This window comes from Micromys minutus, assembly GCF_963924665.1.
Source record: "Micromys minutus genome assembly, chromosome: 1".
Taxonomy (NCBI): Eukaryota; Metazoa; Chordata; class Mammalia; order Rodentia; family Muridae; genus Micromys; species Micromys minutus.
The window spans coordinates 25,177,892-25,197,051 of NC_137969.1; the positions used below are offsets into that span (position 1 = coordinate 25,177,892).

At 50.9% G+C, this 19,160-nt stretch overlaps 1 protein-coding gene across 1 annotated transcript in view; it reads left to right on the top strand.

Annotated features, from left to right (window-relative positions):
• The first annotated feature begins 9,404 nt into the window (after nucleotides 1–9,404).
• Nucleotides 9,405–19,160, top strand: part of SH3TC1 (SH3 domain and tetratricopeptide repeats 1) — a 33,082-nt gene continuing 23,326 nt past the window's right edge. The window contains exons 1-3 of the mRNA XM_080932909.1: nucleotides 9,405–9,510; nucleotides 14,573–14,800; nucleotides 16,915–16,989. Coding sequence (XP_080789035.1) covers nucleotides 14,620–14,800; nucleotides 16,915–16,989 — 256 coding nt within the window. The 5' untranslated portion in view covers nucleotides 9,405–9,510; nucleotides 14,573–14,619. The remainder of the gene's footprint in view (nucleotides 9,511–14,572; nucleotides 14,801–16,914; nucleotides 16,990–19,160) is intronic.

Sequence of the window (19,160 nt, forward strand, 5' to 3'; positions counted from 1 at the left end):
TTACAGACTACAGCTTGTAGTAGTCCATCATTCAGGGAAGCCCAGGCAGGAACCTGGAAGTAGCAACTGAAGCAGAGGCCATGGGAGAATGCTGATATCTAGTTCCTTTTTTCTTCTTTTCACCCTGGCTGTCCCGGAACTCACTATGTAGACCAGGGTGGCCTTGAACTCACAGAGATCTATCTGCCTGCCTTTGCCTCCTGAGGGCTGGGATTAAAGATGAGCTCTACCCTGACTCACCAGTTTGCTTACTTAAATATCATAGGACCACCTGCCAGGACCTGGTACCACCCACAGCAGTCACTGAGCAGAATAGCGCCCCACAGAGTTGCCTATAGGCCAATCTTATGAAGTCATTGTCTCAGTTGAGGTTCCTTCCTCCCAGCTTCTCTTAAACTGACAAAAAAGTCACCAACCAAACAGTCATCCACTCAGGATCTAGTCCAGATGTTAATTCAACTGGAGGCCTTACCTCATTCAAGTCCCCAAATGTTCCATTCTGTCCCTGGACCTCTCCCCCTCCCCCTTTCATCTCTAAGTGATCCACCATGCATTTGTAACCCATCCGATTGGGTTTTCTGCCTACAAGTCTCCGGGTACCCCCTGTTCTCTTGATTTGTGTGTCCATTGAGGTTCACTCTTTGTGCCGTGATGGTCAGCGTCTCCTGAGAATACCAAGGTGCTGCACTCACCACTACAATGTCAGTAGATGGTTTCATTCCAGAGTCCCCTGAGCTCTGCTGTGACAGACAGCCCCTCTGCTGGTCCCATGCTCTGCAACCTAGGTTGGTCTCTTTTTCCATGCAGAAGAGAGTAGTGTGCTTGAATGTCCAGGTGGCATGAGACCGCTCTTGCCTCACTTCCTGTCTGATGTGTCTCTCCAGCATACCTCGTGGGCACACAGAGAAAGTCCTGGTTCTTTATCACTGCACTTGCTATGCAGTGCGGAAGGGAGTGTGACTTATCTGACACCCAGGCTATTTCCCAGGTGCTGGCGTTGACAACAGCTGGGTTGGCACCTGTCCCCATACCAGAGGCAGCAATCTGAAAATGAGTACCCAGGAACGGGGTTGCTGGCCAAAGGTGAACGCAATCGTGATTGCAGTGACGACCTGGTGGCACTCTGATCTTGGCGGCCTGCCAAGAATGTGGTGGCAGATGTCAGTGTTGATCTAACCTCAGAGACAACAATGGGAGGTCTTGGGCTCAGTCAACACCACATCATGTTTTAAGGTAATAAATAGACAGGAATGGGGAAGTCAGTCCCCTTTTGATGACCGTTGCTCTGATGTAGGTATCCGGGGAAGTCTGTTACTCATTCCGTTTCTTGTCTCCACTGTGGACCACAGGACCTAGTGGGTAAAAGAGGACTGGAGCTGCCATTGTAGATGCTTCTCACCATGGTGTCTGCTCACCTCCACCTCCCTCCTCTGTGTCAGGTTTGCTGAGTACTTGTCCACCATGTGGCTCACATTGCCCACTACTCTGACACCCACCCACCCTCCAAGACCCTGCTCAAGTGTCTCTGAATGGAGTTCTAAGAGCCTTCCTTGACTGCCAAGCAGAGTGGTGTTCCTGCTTGTCTCCTTCCGTGTTCCACATACACAGCAGGTTTGGCTAGGTTTGTGGAATTGGGCAGTGGGTTCCCAGGACTCTGCTTTTGGCCCCTTGCTAGCCAAGGGTCTGTGAGATAAGGTCGCTCTGATTCCCTCTACTCTGTCCTGGGATGCTCAGCATGTGTGCTGTACTTAGGAAATGATTGTCAGGTCTCTTGCTGTGGGCTAGGGGAGTAACAAACATTTGTGGAATGCAATAGGTAGCAGGCCCCTCCCACCTTTCATTTACATAGTGTCTTAGTTTCTCTATTGCTATGAAGAGACATCATGACCAGGGCAAGCTGAAAGCATTTCATTAGGGGCTTGCCTATAGTATCAGAGTCAATACAATCATGGCAGGCAGGGCACTGGAGCAGTAACTGAGAACTCATATCCTGATCCACAGGCAGAAGGCAAAGAGAGCTTGACACTGGGCCTGGCTTGGGCTTTTGAAACCTCAAATCCCACCCCCACTTGATACACTTCCTTCAAGGCCACACCTCCTAATCCTTCCTAAAAAGTCCACCAACTAAGAACTAAATATTCAAATATATAAGCCTATGGCCAAATGGTGGTGGAACACACCTTTAATCTCAGCACTAGGAGGCAGAAGCAGGTAGAATTCAGGCCAGTCTGGTCTACAGAATGAGTTCAGAAGACAGTAGATAGTGAAGGTTACACAGGAAAACCCTATCTCAAAAAACCCAAAACAACAACAATAACAACAACAAAAACAAACAAACAAAACAAAACCACCACCAACAAACAAACAAAAATCAAATATAATATACACATATAATGGAGATTTATTAGAATGCGTACAACCTGTGCTTCAGCTATTTCAACAATGTCTAGAGGTAGTTTTTCAGTCCACATGCTGGATGTTTCAACTCATCTTCAAAATAAGCTGGAGTCCCAGAGAAGTAGATGCCAATACCAGTGAAGGAATGAGCTTGCCAGAGACAGTGAGAGAAAGCAGGCAAAGAGAGCAAGCTTCCCTCTTCTATGTGGCTGCCAGCAGAAGGTATGGCCAAGATTAAAGTTGGGTCTTTCCATCTCAAAAGATCTGTATTAAAAGTAGATCTTTCCATTTCAGATGATTTTCAATTAAGGAAAAATAAAATCTCGGAGCTTGGGAGATGGCTCCGCAATTAAGCATGGCCTTCCAGAGGTCCTGAGTTCAATTCCTAGCAAGCACATGGTGATTCACAACCATCTGTAATGGGATCTGATGCCTTCTTCTGGTACTGATGAAGACAGAACACTCATGTATATAAAAATACACAAATAAATAAACCTTAAAGAAGGAAAGAAAAAATCTCTCACAGCAGTACCTAGCCATGTGGGTTTTAGTTGATTCCAGACGTAGTCTCTCTGACAACCAAGAACAGATATTAAACCTTGGGTTCTCATCCAATGCTGCTTCATTGTCTTGCTCAAATTCCTCTAGCCCAATCCATTGGGTCCTCTTTCAGTTAGGGCCTGAGTCCTCTTTGCATAGACATATCACAGTGGGGACCTGTTGAGCCACCAACCATTTATTCACTTATCTATCTGTCTGCTCTTTTGTTCATCCATTGATCCATCCATCCATCCATCCATCCATCCATCCATCCATCCATCCACCCACATATCTTTCTATCTAGCTGCCTACCCATTTATCTATCTACCCATGGTTTATTGATCAGCCCAGCAATTGTACCCTCTGACTCCTGGCACCTCCAGCCACTCCATGCCCATCTGTATATCTTCTACCCTTCCAGAAAAATGTATTCAGGTACATTTCATGAGCCACAGCTGTCTGGGAACCCCACCTGCAGGTCACTCTCCACCCATCTACAGCCAAGATTTAGTCACTTGATGCCCTGGCCTACTGCCTGCCCTGTCCCGGCCTTTGGGGTGGAGCTATTCTGCCTGCCCGTCTTCCATGGTTATCATTGCCACTTGACAGTGAGCTCTGCTGGGTGGTCTAGGCTATGTACCTCAGCCACATCTCCGATGCTCAGCACTGGTCCATCTCCTCCACTCTTGCCCATGACAGTAGTCATGTTGGCGTTCTTTGTGGTCCCCTTCCTCATGCCTAGAGGTGCTGAGCCAGGCAGATATGGAGGCTGAGTTTAAAGTAACTACTCAGAGGACTAACCTGAGCTGTTGACCCCAGAACCTGTTTTTCCCCAGTCACCTCTGAGGAGAGTAGTATGTGGGGTGAATAGTGGGAGATGGATGGGTGACTGTCACCAGGTTGTCTCTAGTATATGAACAGTGCTTTATAGAGGCAATGCCCCTCCCTGTGGCAGGTGAAAGGAGACCCCACAGTCCACACCTGGCCTGGCATCAAAGCAGTCATCCCTCTGACCATTCCCCCATTACATCACTTGGGAAACATCACAGCTGAGCTCCGAGGTTGTGAAGGGTGCAGGTGTGCCTCTCACGTTGGGGTTTGCTGCTCAGAGCATGCGGCGGGGACCTGCTGGCAGATGCTACTCAGTCTCCGTCTCTTTAGCACCATACCCCAGTATGATGCCCCACAGAAGTCAGGAGAGAACATAGGAGCTAAGTAATCCCCTTCCATGTAGCTGTCACCAGAGCAGGACCAAAGGAGGACAGGACACATGCAGTTTGCTTGGTTGAAAAGGCCAGGCAGGGGCCTCTGGCATCTACAACTGGCACTGGGCTCAGGACTGAAGCAAAGGCAGCTTGAGTTGTGTCTGGTAGTACACCGACAGGGTGCACAGCACTTGAGGTTTGCCTAGGAGTGGAGAAGTGGGAAGTGGCTGAGAGTAAGTTGGGCTGTGCTCCCGTAACAACCAGAGTCTATTGCCCCGACAGCCCCATGAAACCTGAGGCTGGCATCCAGGGGGAGAGCTGCAGAAATTCACACCTTGGAGGGCAGTGATGTGGCCTAGGGGGTCTCAGTTTCCAGAAAGAGGTCTTAGCTGATACAACTTTGTTCCTCACAGAGGTCCGTGGGCAATGTGCTTGGTCTGGTTAATGTTTGCATAAGCCATGGTCAAAATCATCTCAGGGATGACTGGGCTCTAGGAAATGCCAGGAATTCCAAGCAAGCCCTGCACCATGATTCAGGTACATGGGGGACCTAGGAAGTGAGAGCCTGTGGGGCTTGGGACCTGGTGTCTGTCCTGGCATTGTATCTACTAGCTGGGACAAGACTTTCCTGCTCTCTGGGAAAGTGGCAGCCATGAAGCACCCACATGGTCACAGTCTACAACTTTTTGTTCTTGTTGTTTGGCTGGCTTTTTTGTTCTTCAAGACAAAGTTTCTCTGTGTAGCCCTGGAACTCGGCTCGGTAGACCAAGCTATCCACAAACGCAGAGATCTGTCTGCTTCTGCCTCTCGAATTTTGGGATTAAATGCTATGCCTCCACTGCCTGGCTAGTCTAGAACTCGCTCCTCTTCTCTGCGTACTCAGGAGCTATAGAACACACTGTCTAAGGACCTGGCTCCTCCCAGCTCTGTGACCTTGTCCTTGTGAGATCTCTACTCTTTCCTGTTGAGTGATGGGATGCTGTGCTGCCAGACTGGTTGGGAGTATGGCTCTGGCATGGCTTCTGAGCACAGTGAGAAGAGCTCTGTAGCTGTCTTTCCTGTGTGTGAGGACTCTCACCCTTCTTATGACTGCCTCGCCTCAAGATAGAGAGCATCATTGAAGGGAGTCATTGTCACACCCATGGGACCTAACCTACTGCTGCTCATCCAAGGGAGAGACGTGATTGTGGACTTGCTAAGTTCCAGGCTAGAGGGTAATGATGCTTCTGACAATGCTGCACCTCACTGGCCAGTATCGCTACCCCCAGTTTTGGATGCAGTGTCACTACCCAGGCAGAGGCTGTCCTTTCCCGGGATCAGGTGTCTTTGGTCTAGCAGAGGCCAGAGAAACTGCTTCCTGTAAACCTCAGTCTGAGTGGCCTGTCTGTCTGTCCATCTGGCCTGAGTAGCCTTCAGTTGCCTGAGAGCCCATCCTCCCCCTCTTCCTTTGTTTTGCAAAGAGGAGCTCCTGAGATCAAGGGATTGTTCTAGAGGCCAGAGCAAACAAACAGATCAGCACCTGCTGGGCAGACCCGGGTTCTGCACCTATCCACATGTGCACCCACAGCAGCTGTTTACCAGCACCAGAGTTTTGCTGCCCAACCTAGTAGTGTATAAGCAGACATGGAGGAACAGATTCATAGGTGTGCAGAAGATGCCAGCAAGGATACTCAAGACCCACAAGCCCATTCTTCAGGGTAAGGGTTGAGGTCAGGGATGAGCTTGCCTTAAAGGTGCAGTGGAAATCTGCCATTCTGTTGAGATATAGGACATTCTGCTGAGATACAAATTGGCGGTCTTGGCATGGAGAGGGTCAGGTTAGGCTGCATCTCCAAAGCTATACCTGCATATAACAGAGCTGATCCCTAAAAATTCCCCCTTGAAATGAAAATACATTGAAAGTCTTTCTTTCTGTGTGAGGGGCTTAGGGTGGCTCTCTCTAGCCAGTTTCTCCATGTTCTGCTTTTCATTCAACCATCTTCATTTGGAACCCACTGCCCATGAGAGAACCAATGGTTTACTGTCTTTCTCCTCGGTATGACTGCTTCCCATCCCATGCGGAGCAGAGAAGGTCTGTCTTCCTGCATCCTGCTCAAGTCAGCTGCTCCCAGCATCTCCTTTGCTGCCATCTCCTATCTTAGCCAGTATCTGCCCCACATGGAGCCTCTGCGTGCTTAGTCTGTCACAGGACCCTTCTTGAGTGAGCCACTGGTATTCAGGCCAATGAGATTGAAGCTGCCTCTAGACCCCAATAGAGCAGTCAACAGGCCACACTCGTAGGCCAGACCTGGTCCCCTGCTGTATGAAGTGGTGGTGGACAGTGCTCATACCTACCTTGGCTATTTATCTGAAGCCAAGGTGATGGCAGAGTCACGTCAGACCTGGGTGGTCAGCAAAGCTCAATTCGTTTCTTCTCTGAGCCTTAAAGTATGCTTGCCTTCGTGTTCTAGAATGATCTTAAGGCTCTGCTGGAGGCCTCTGCTCTCCTGAGTTCAACGTTTATAGTCTGTTGCAGATTAACTGCAGGGCAGGGTGCTTAGCCTCACCTATCAGCTGCCTGTGTTAGGGAGTGAATGGCTGAAAGAGGCTCAGCCCTTTGCGGTACAGCTAGGCCTAAGTTTTTGTTTTTAGAGACAGGATTTCTCAGTGTAACCAACTCTACTGTCCCGGACTCACTTTGTAGACCAGGCTGGTCTTTGAACTCACAGAGATCCACCCGCCTCTTTCTCCTGAGTCCTTGGGTTAAAAGCATGAGCCACCATGCCTGGCTTAAGTGTTCTTTTCTGAGTTCATCTGTCCCCTTGGAGATTCTTCACGATCCATCGTTGTCTAGTTTCCCTCCAGAAGTTGGCCTAGGATCTTCCCCTTCCATGAAGTCCTATCTCTGCTGTCCTCCATATCTTCCCCAAGGTCTTCCATCACTGTCCAAGTCAGTCTCGGCATCCTGGTGTCAGTTGGTTCAGTGGCTATCACAACGTTGGGTCCTCAAGCCATAGCTGGATCATGGTGGACAGGGTGTGGGCTCTCCCATAGGTAGGACCTGGAATAGAAGCTCCAATGGCACACTTGTCCCCAAGGAAGCTACACAAAGTGTAGTGCTACACAAAGGATGCCATCCAGAGGGATGAAATCGGAGTTTCAGAGTATGTTTGGGGAGAACAAGGGCACTGGATACCAGCTCAAAGCCTTCAGTCTACTGAGGAAGCCAGACCAGGAACCTTTCTTTGTTCCTGTTGTAGTATAATAGCATCTTAGCTTCCCAGGGATGGCTCTCCCCTGTGTCTTTGATGCATCCTGCCCTTGCAATTTACAACCACAGGGATAGTCCACAATAGTAGCTCTGCCCATGGCTTCATTCAGTGCGAACCTCTGGCCTTGTTGGCCTGGATCTTGAGCAGCCCAAATGGCAGGCAAGGAGCACCTGCCTCAGAAGGCCAGATTCTGTCAGGGAGTCCTCCATGTAGCTTCCTTTCCTGAAGCAGGTGAGTAATAAGAGATGGAGCAGGGTGAGGGACAATTGGCCACTGGTCACTTGAGTGCCTGATGCATCTCAATAATACCTGTGAACTTCTGTGATGAAGAGGGACAGACAAAGGGAATGAGGCTACTGCTTTTTTTCTTGGTGCTCAAAACATGAGCTAGAGATAATCTAGAGCCCTCACCTCTCTGGATAGGACCTGATTCTTGGGGTTTCTAGGAATAGGGCCTACTGTCTCTGTCTAGACACAGATACCAATGAATGAAGGGATAAGAGAGCTAGGACCCTGGTGTCAGAGCTGGCCTGAGTTGTGGGATCCTGGGAATACATCTCTCTAAGTCTGTTTGATATCAAGCCTTTTGGGGACGCTGGGATGACAGTTTCATTGGGCTGTCATGAAGCCCCATGGCACAATCTACTCAAAGAATTAGCATTGTGGCAATGACAACTTGAACATACTACAACCGTGTCAGGGGTCAAAACTATGAGAGTTGAACTCTATCTTTTGCAGATGTCAAACTGAGGCTCAAGATAGTGACAGGTCTTTCCAGAGGGATTTCAAGTGAGTCAGGCTGGGGTTTGGGTGACCCTCTGAAAGTCAGAGCCAATGTGGCCTCTGCTTTGCTACAGACTTTAGGAGGATCCTGTGGAAGAGCCCTGAACCAGAAATGTACTTGCCCCTACTAGTTGGCCCTAGAGTGCCCTGTATATATTGGGGGAGGCTCTCAGAAAATCCCCCTGGCCATGAGCCAAGAGAGCAGCTTCTGAGACAAACAGGATACTGGTTTGGGCGCCCAGTGGGGACAATAGCCGGGAGAGGAAATGCCTCCAGACCCATGTATGGGTGTGGGCTTGCAAAGGCCTCTGTTAACACAGCTTCCAGAAAAATAGAGCTGGTGGGAGGTTAGCATCCCGGGGGTCTGCATTCTCTAAGGAGGGAGGGAGGGAGGGAGGGAGGGGGAGAGAGAAAGAGAGAGAGAGAGAGAGAGAGAGAGAGAGAGAGAGAGAGAGAGAGAGAGAAAGAAAGAGAACAGTGCACCTGTACCTCCAGAATTCCTCACAAATAGAAACAGGCAAGAGATATCTAGAGCACCTAGTAAGTGTGTGGAGCAGACCCGCCCCATCTTTCATGGTAGACACTTCAAGGGCCTAAGAACAGGAAACAGGCCTGAATCTGGGCCTTGAAACATTCTCAGGTCCGGTTACAGCCTGTGGGAAGGTAAAGTATGTTCCGGCATGGGCATGGCTCCAATGTGGTACTTTCGAGCTGAGAAGACTGGGCCCTTTCTTCTTCCAGAATGCTCCCTGTTGGAGTCAGTGGGCTGAGGTAGTGCCTGCAGCAGAGTGAGAGGCAAAACATGTGTATTGTGCGTGTGTGTGTGTGTGTGCATGCAGACATGTGTGGTAGGTCTGTGTGCATGTGTCCAAGGCCACCCACATGTGTATGCACGTGTGTAGATGGGAAAAGGGAACAGAGAGCTAGGCTGGGGTTAGCAGGGCCAGAGGGCCCAGCCTCCTGTGGACTTCCCCAATCTCAGCACCAAGGGTGTCCCCAGCCTTCACCACAGAGCATGGGGTTGGCAGTGGGCAGGCAGGGACATGGCCTGGCTCTGGTCCACAAGGAGCTAATGATCAACTGACCACTGGAATCTTCACCGCACACCCTGGCCTGCCTTGGGTCTCCAGGCCCCTAGGCTCAGGGAGGAAGTGGGGCAGGAAGCAGGGGGCGGTGGCAGTACTGAGCAGTCAGCCGGCTGTGGGCGGACTCTGCCTGTCCTGGCCAGCTGGAGACAGCCTGTAGGCCAGTCAGCAAGGAGCCGGGGCAGTAGTGGCCACCTGGCACCTGCATTCCTGAGCCTGGGAGGAAGTTCTCTGAGGAGCAGAGTGCAGGTAAGGGGGCTCTGGACAGGAGGGTATGGACTGTGTGAGTGTGCTGGAATCAGAAGAGCCTGGCTTTGCCACAATAGTATCTAAGAATAGCGTTCCACCTTCCGCTTTTCTCCTGGCTTGCTTGGGGTTGGGGAGAGCTGTTGGAGACGGGCACTCAGCACCCCAGGGCTCTGCTAGACTGTCCAGGATTGTTCAGACGAGACAAACTGCTAATTGTGACTTGTGACCTGGCCTTCACATTGACCCTTAGCAAATGTGTCCTTGAGGTCTGGACCCGATCTTGGGAGTTGAATGGCAACATAGGATTCGAAAGCCACCGAGCCCCAAATGATAAAGTAGCCTTGGTTTATTCCAGGCCTTGACAAGCATGCCTTTACTAGCATGGTGCTTCATGGCACCCCCGTGGCTCTGACCTGGCCTCTCTGAGGCCACTCTGGGTATCTTTATGCTAACCAATGAAATGTATAACTTCACTAGAGTCACTGACCACTGTCTCCTGAGACCTCAGCAGCCTGCTTCGGGGTTCCAGGGTTCCAGAGTCTCCTCTACCTACTTGTCCTCTCTGCCTCCTTTACTCTAGGATGAAGAATAGCCACTTGTTCAGGTTGGGGGATGAGACTCCCACCACCTACAGCTGGGACTCTGGCAGAGCCAAACCTTAGGTTGCACACCCATGGTGTGGTGGAGTAGGGCTCATCCTCTGGGATGAGGTTAAAGGTCAAGACGAGGATGCTGAGCAATGCCTCTTTTATGTGACTGTCAACATGTTGCTGATTTCATGAACTTCTTGCGTCAGTCACGGTGCCTGTGTCTTAAGTTCATGGAATCACAAGTGGTATATTATGGGTATGTGAAACCCATTCCCCAGGATAGAAATCTTCAGAGTATCACCGGACTCTAACCCTAACCCATGTTCCATGGCTACCAAAAACTATGACACATTGTTCTCTTAGGGTTTGAAGGCCAGGAGTCAGAGACAAGGGTGCTGCCTCCACAGTTGCAGAGGCAGGATCACTTTACCTCTTCTCGCCTCTGCTGGCCCCTGCCTCTGTGTCATGTGCCCTCCCTCATTTTCTGTGTGTCTTGTTCTCCGGAGAGATCTCAGGTACCAGGCAGAGAACTCACTTTATTCAGGCACAACCACCTAGTCCAGTTGGGACCACTCTAATCCAACATCTAATAGGACCACACCCTATTGAGGTCAACATTATCTGAAACCACCTGTTTCCAATCAAGTCCTCGCTCTCAAGTTCCTGGTAAGTGTGGCTGGAGAATAGTGCCACCTCCAGGCAAAGTCTCAACAGCCTTGCAAAAGCAGAGACTCGGGATGTACCTTGGTGGGTCTCTGGCCAGACCTTTTGGAACACAGACAGGGCCAAACAAAAAGGCTTCTTCTAGCCGACTGTACTGTAAACCAGCAAGCAATCTTGATCTTCCCAACATCCTATGAGTAGGTGTTTTGTCCTCATTTAATGGGTGGGTAAACTGAGGCATAGAACATTTCACCTTCCACTGGCCCTATGTCTCCATGTTCCAGCAGTAAACTAGATGTGCTTTTGAGGTCAGAGCCTGGGGTGATTTACCTGGGGACACTTGACGCTTCTGCCAACTGGACTGAAGATGAGGGCTGGAAAGAGACTCTGCCGGCTACTTTTGGTTATTTGAGCTTAGCAAGTGTTCCTTTGAGGCTTCTGGACACTACCTGGGGCTCGGCTGCTGCTGCTGGATCAGGCCAAGCAAGCCTGTGCCAGAGGTGACTCCATGCAAGTTAAGAGAGTGCCTACTTCCTCCCTGTGGCTTAGGTCCCACTGAGATTGCAGAGTTTGTGCCCTCAATGAGCAGGTGGGAAGTTCCCTTAGCTGGGAACTCCCATTCTCCAGAAACAGATTGAGTCTAGCCTCAGGTCTTTGTGAGACCCCAGAGTGCCCTAGAGTCCTCCCACCCGACCTAGGGGTGGTAAGTTTAGTTGGCTTTGCTCAGCTTCTGTTAGAGACACTGGCCAGCCTGCGAATAGGGCCACCTGAAGGCTGTAAGTGGCAGAGAGAGAAGACTGGGAATACTGGGGTGGGACATGGTGAGTTTGGAGGTGGGGGGTAGTGATTGGGAACCACAGACCCTCCAAACTACAACCTCACTCATCAAGTGCTTGATGAGGGGTCACCTACCCCCTTGGGCATATACCTTCTGGTCCTCACAGACCTAGGCAAGACAGCGGGCCTCTACAGTGGTCGGAACCAGGGTGATAGTTTGGCAAAACAAGGCAGAAGTCCAGGCTCAGACTTAGGCTGAGGTTAGGCTGACAGTGCCAAAACCTAAAGGATATTTTAGAATATCTCAGGCATGACCAACTGAGATAGTATCGTAAGACAGGGGACAGGAGGGCAGAGTTGGTCCATACTTCTGTCCCTGTGTTGTTGAGAACTGGACCGTGCCAGGCCTCTGGTGCCTGAAGTTTTGTGTTGTTGGTCTCCACTACCACCCTCCCTTGGGATTGAGTGTTGTTGGTGTCCAGGTGTGTGCAGGGATGATGGATCCCCTTGGTGCTTTTGGTATGAGATACCTCCTTCCTATCTGCCTATCCCAGATCTTGGCCTTTGGCACAGTTGTAGAATGAAAAGGGTACATGGAAGTCAGGTGGCTAGGTGGGTGGATGGCTAGATAGTTCACTGAGGCCACTTCCCCTTGTCTTCTGGGAACACAAGTCTCTTCCCTATGAGCCTCCCTTCCTTTCCAGTTACCCAGCCATCATTCTGCCACCCCCAGGGCTCTGCGACCCTGTTTTGTCATCATAGAGCTTCTCACCTACACATGTCACTTCCTGCTGGATGCCTGATTTCTCAAATGCTCACAGCCTGGTACAGAGTCCGGAACAGGGTAGGGAACAGCAACGCTTGTTGCAACAACAGAATGCTTCAGAATGGAGTGCTACCACCCTTGCTCTACGAAAGAGGAGATGCCATGAGTTAGGCCAGGCAAGGCCTCATGGTACCCACCCATGGGAGCTTGCACTGACATTCTCCCATTCCCGACTCATCTATCTAGGGTTCTGTCTCTCTGCACCAAATCCCTGCTGGAGTCCCTGTGATAGCCAGCTTCCTGAAAGCAACAGGGCATGGCAGGCCGGAGGCTTTCAGGCACATTGTCAGCATCAGGCAGTGTCACTGGTGTTCCATGTACCCCCTGCCACTAGAAATGGGTACCAGTGGAAGTCTGTACACATGGAAACTCCATAGCCTAAGCCTCAGTTTCCCCATCCTTAAAGTAAGAAGTTGATGGGCCTTGGCTACAGGAGCCCATCTGAGGCCCCTGGCAGGAGATGAGTGGTAACTCTGGGAAGCCCCTGAAGACAAGCCTGGCTGGGAGGCCCAGGTCTGTGCACTTGGGCAGGAATTGGGCCAGGTGGTTCTGATGCCCCCGACACACAGTAGGTCTCATAAGGGCTCTGCTGTCCTACTTTTGGTGGAAGATTAGCCTGACACCCATGGCCTCTCTACCTCCAGCCTTTCCTCCACACTACACTCTGCACACTGAGCAAAGGCCCCCGGCATGGCAGGAAACCTTGTATTCCTGGGTAAAGCTTTTAATGGCTCTCTGCATCATACATAGCCCTGCCCATCCTAGACCCATGGCTGGCATCCTAGATCTGGATAGATTCCGGGTGCTCTGCTTCCCTGTCTACCTCTGCTGGGGGCGTTCTCCTACAGATCAGTAGAGATGGGCCATTCAAGTGGTGATACTGGCTTGGTAGCTCTTGGTGGCACATGTGAACATTGGTCCTATTCTGCCAGGTGGGTTTCTGGGTTTGTTTTGTGGCACTCCACTCCTCAGCATGTAGTAAGAAAGGGTCAGACTGTGGACTCAGTACAGAAGGTATGTCTCTGGCTGCTCTGTTAACAGAGATGAAAGCCCCCAACCTCCAGCAGATCATCTGGCCTGAGGCTCATCAGGCTTGTGGGCTGGAGTGTTCAGAACTATGTTCAGCCAACCTCTGCATAGGGCCTTTTGTCCTCCCTGAGGGTGTTGTGGCTAGGCCTGTCACGGTTACCAAGGCTGAGAGTCTAGCCTGTGTTCCATAACTCTGTCCTTGCCATTGACTTACTTGCATTTAGTGTTGCACGCAGCTCTGATGGCTGATAGAACAATCCGGGAACATGGCCTGTCAGGTTACATCGTCCCTTTCTCACTTCTGACACCAGGGCAGAGTAAGGCCCAGTGACAGGTCCAGGGGCCACTAGTAAAGCTGAGGTCACAGGAACTGGAATCACATAGAATACAAAACCAAGGTCCCCTTCTCCGCTCACAGTGAGATGTAGCCTCTCCCCTTCCATTCTTTCTCAACTCCTTACAGCTCCACCTCCCCCTTCACTCCCTTTTCTTCCTTCTTCCCACTCCGAGTAAATCCCCTCAGCCCTAGCCAGCTGAAGTGTGTGCTTATGCACCTGGAAACCAGGATCTACAGGTGTCTGATGGAAACCCAGGGTCGTTTCTGTCCCCACAACATCCTGTACAGTGTTGAATCACCTGCAAGGATGTTTGAGCAGTCAGGTCAGACGCTGAGCCATTTCTCAGACCAAGAAGGGAGGCACCCCGCCCCCACCTACACTATCTGCAAGGACCTCTGATTGGTCGATGAGGTGATTTGGATTTGATGTCCATGTTGGTGTCCGCCTCTGATGAAGACTACTTCAGCTGTTTGACCAAGCTGGGGAGGAAGTTGCCAAGTCAAGCTCTGAAAAGTTGCATAGGGATTCACTTCGCAAAGGGTTTGGGGTCCTCTGGGGAGAAATAGCAGCCTCTGGATAGAGTTTCTGCCATAGTAAAAACATGGCAGACACTGACTGAAGAAGTGGGTAAGATGGCCTGAGGTGTGGAAGGGACGTGCAGAAGCCTGTGTGTGGGTCTGGTCACCACACTGTCCTAGTCACCTATGGCAAACAAAGCCCACTGTTGATCTTGGAGGGTTCCCTGTGTTACCAGTCTCTGCTCCTCTTGACCTGGCTAACAGCAGCATCATGAATGTCGCTAAGAGGACTCTCTGCTGACCACTGTCCTCTCTCCACAGAAGGCCAGCAACATGCCCAGCTCTTGGCCTTGAGGCCACTGTGCGTCATGAGGAGCTTCAGGGAGGAGGAGGCAACTTCTGAGGAGCTGTCCACCATGGGGCAGGGCCCGGAGGAGTCTCCAGGAGGCTGTAGCCCCGAAGACCAGATCCTGAGTGTATCCATGGGCTTGCCCACTGGCCAGGAGAGAATAGGGCCTGAGGAGGCTGAAGCAACAACAGTCAGAGGTGGTGAGTAAAGAACTTGAAGCCCACCATCTTCTCATGTCTACCTGTCCATCCAGTATATATCCTAATATTCCATGCCAACAGGGCTGACATGGGTACCCTGGTACTGCTCACTGGGCCTACTGGGTTAGCCACACTGTGGGCTAAGCACAGAGGGCCATCCTCTGGCATACAGATAACGCCTCCCCCACCACAGCAGATGATCAGTCCTGAAGTAATCCAGGCTTCTAGGTTGCGTGCATTGCAGCTAGGCCCAGGGAGTCCTCAGCTGGCCTCTCTAGGAACCTCAGTGATAGCAAAGATGTCCCCGGGCAACTTGTTCTTCCTGATAGCGGAGCCTGCACGGTGCTGTGTCACTTTGTCCTCACTCACGTCTCCATTGCTCAGGATGGAGTGCCATCCCATAAGGCAAACCAAGGTGCAGGCTCTGTAGTGATCAGGGGACCACACCAGGACTGGAGTCTTTTCCTGAGGCCTGGGTGGTGACACCTGCTATGTGACTGTCCAGGCAAGCAGAGTGCTATGATTTGGAAGCCAGATGGGCTGTATTCGTGGAAGCCTGATTCTCATCATGGTTGTACATAGGCTGCTGGTAGACTTGGGCCTCAGTTTTCCCCACTTGGAAAACCTTAGCAACTCCAACAACCCCATCACTGCCACCCTTGGGCCCTGATGGAGAGGGGAGAAGAGGAGGCAGGCCCTTCCCCTCCTCAAGCTTCCTCACATTCTATGACTCTGACACTTGCTCAACTGTCCTGTCTCTGGCCTCCAGGGATAGCCAAGTGCTACATGCTCAGTCACTCCTGAGCAACACAGAATGCATGCCATACTAGGAGAGAGACCTAACCTCCCAGGCAGGCCTGGCTCAGACCCTGCTGTGTGAAGGCAGGGAACCTGCCCATTTTAGACCTGTCATTTAGTCCTTGTACCCCTGGCTGAAGAAGAGGAGGAGCCGGTGGTCTAATACTGACTCACAAACAGGAAATGGTCCTCCCAGGAAGGGAGGGTTGGGTGAAGCAGGGGTTGAGGAACCCATAGCTCCCTATAGTCCTCCTTCCAGAAAGGCCTGGGCAGGAAAGACAGAAGGGAACATGCAGATAAGCCAGGAAATCCTGACCGTGAGCACTGGAATCAGCCACCCAGGGAAAGACTGCCAGTCTCAGAGCTGGGACAGAGCTTGGGAAGCATTTGGGGGCCGTGTGGCCAGATACCTCAGGGGCCTGAGCTGCGGGTCCCAGAGATTGAAGGTATATCATCAGGCTCGGTGGCAAGTGCCTTTACTAGGGGAGACATCTCTCCTGCCAGTTTCCCTGGTTGGGATGCTGTGAACAGAGCTGCTGTGTACATTATGTCTTTGTATAGACCCCATTCTTTATTGCTTTTGAGACACTTAGGAATTGGAGATGCTGGGTTATAAAATAACGCTTACCACCACCGCCACCATCACCGCCACCGCCACCACCACCCATACCAGAATAACCGTACCAAGTCGATCCAGCTTATGGACTTCTGCCTTGGGAGGTTCAAATGGCTGCCAGCAGCAAGATTGCTCAGTAGATAGAGCATCCTCAGCTCTGAGTCTTGGGAGCTTGGGGTGGGACTGGGGTGGGGGTGGGACATATCAGAAGTCACAAGAAACAGAGTAAATGACCTCATCTTCATCAGTGAATGCAAATCTATATTTACTGCATCATTACTGCTCTGAGTGTGTCTGTGTGTCTGTGTGTGTGTGTGTGTGTGTGTATACAGAAAGAAAGAGATGCTAATTTTTTCTAAATTACTTGAGAGCAAATTTTAGACATCCTACCCTTGCATCTGCAAAGACATCTGTTAAAGGGAAAGGAGACAGAGATCTGAACTTGGAGGGTGGGCAGAGCCAGGGGATGTGGGCAGTGTTTTGAAACAGATTTACTCCGATTCCCATGTTGGATTCTAGAACTGGATTGCAGGGTTTGGGCTGGTCTCTTGCAGCATGCTGTTAGGCCAACAACCTATTCCATTTGGGGGATTTTGTGACAGCATCCTGGGTGGCTGATAAGATAAGTGTCCAGTGAGTTCCAACCCCTCTACCTGAGGACCACTTGCCCCTCTAATCGCAATCACCTGGTGTGTTGCAGATGTGACTCCTCCGTGCAGCATGGCTGGGCAGGCTGCTGAACCCCCTTCCAGTCAAATGACAGTGTATCCGACAGGTGAGCACCAGGGCCTGAGTCTCAGGGCAGGCCGAACCTGCTGTGATTGTGTCCTGGCTATTACTGTAAGAGAGATAGGCTTGTAGAATGGATTTTCTGCTTAGCGTGGCTGGCTGGCCTCTTACTTTGGATGTGGGGTCAATTTTAGACACACTAGCCTTGCGTCTGGAAAGACGTCTGGTAAAAAGGACAGAGTCAGAGAATAAGCAGAGCCATTGAACATGGGCAATGTCCTGAGGTGTCACTGTGGGAAGGAGCATGTGTCAGGAAACAACACGTGCCTCATGGCTGGAAATTGGAAGAGAAGACACAGGTTCTGGTATCTCCCTCCATTCTCCTACTCAGTCCTACCTGCTTTGTTTTGCTTTCATAGTTTTGAGACAGGGTCTCATTCTGTAAACCAGACTGACCTCAAACTCAAGGCAATCCTCCTGCCTTAGCCTCCTGTGTGCTGGGATTATAGGCATGAGCCACCACACCCAGCCTAGGCCCTACCTACCTCTAGAAGACCCACCACCACCTTCCAATACCACAAGCTAATGACCAAGGCTTCTACACATGGGCCTTGGGAGAGGTCACTCCAAGTCACATGATAAGCAAGCTTAGAGAACCTCGAGAGCCTGCAGGCATCTACTAAGGGCTTTCCCCTTAGGGTTTGAGGCTTCCTGCATTATCATTATCTGGAACCTCCATCCCTGCTTCAGAGTACTGAGAGGAAAGGCCCGAGATTCTAAATGTCTCCACACACAAGAAGGCTGGAAGGCTAGCGTTATCCTGCTTGCCTCTGTATCCTTACTCTAGCAACTACTGAGGACATTTGGGGAACATACAGAATTGGGGTAGGGAAGCTCCCCTTGTCCTTGGAGCCTCACTGCTGTCTCCTGCTGTGAGGAGCCTGAGCACTCAGCTCTGCGACTGAACTTAACTTTCGCTGTGAAGTTCATCCTTGGGCTCTCCTTTGGGGTGCTCAGTGCTGCCTGCAGTCACTTGGGGTGCAGGAACTACTGTGGGATTGCAAATGCAGAGCCTGTCATGGTAGGGATCGCAGCCTTGTGAAATGTAAGGTTCTAGAAGATTCTACACTGCTCAGTCTCTGAACCTCCCTAACCTTGGGTAAGAATGTTATTAGAATCCCCAGGCCAAAAGATGCAGGCAGGTGCTCTGGGATTGTACCAAGGACATCCTCTCTCTGTCTTTCTGTCTCACTCTCTCTCTCTCTCTCTCTCTCTCTCTCTCTCTCTCTCTCTCTCTCTCTCTGTGTATGTGTGTGTGTGTGTGTGTGTGTGTCTATGTCTGTGTCTGTGTCTCTCTGTCTCTCTCTCTCTGTGTGTGTGTCTATGTCTGTGTCTGTGTCTCTCTGTCTCTCTCTGTGTGTGTGTCTATGTCTGTGTCTGTCTCTTTGTCTTTCTGTCTCTCTGTCTCTCTGTCTCTGTCTCTCTCTCTCTCTCTCTCTCTCTCTCTCTCTCTCTCCCTCCCTCCCTCCCTCCCTCTCCCTCTCCTTCTTTCTTTCACCTCCTCATACTTGGAACCCTCCATGGAGAGAACAGCCCCCACCCCCAGCCCAGAAAGCTACTGCCAGGAACTGTCAGTTTCACTTGGACCTTGGGAGTCAGGGGGCCAGTTTTTCTCAGCATTTCCAAACACTGGGACAGATAAATTGGCTGCTCAGAAGCCAGAAATCTGGGACAAGAGTCATTAGAGAAGATGGTTGTGGGGGGAGGGAGACCCGTCCCAGATTAGGAGCCAGGCAAAGTGGCAGCCAGCCAACAGAGGACCCGGGGCGAGGCCTTAAAACAGCAGAGAGGCCCACACAGAACCAACAGTTTTATTTTTCTGGGGGTGGAGACACTGATCCAGCCAACTTGTATTCAGATTTACTGGAATATATGAAAAGGTTGGTATCTTAGTCACACCTGAGCAGATCTCAAGAGCCATCCCTGCACCCCCAAATGGCTGGTGGTCACTGCAGGCAAAGTGCAGACAAATGGGATATTATCCATTATGAACAAAGACCTACCAGACCATGCCATCCTACAGGGTTGGGAGCCAGGCCAGGTCATAGTGCACAATGATCTGGCTGTGTGATCAGAACACTGTCTGAGGGAAGCCCAGGCAAGCTAGCTGCAGCTCAGTTGCCTCTCTCCAGCCAATGCATCTTAAGGGTGGTCAGG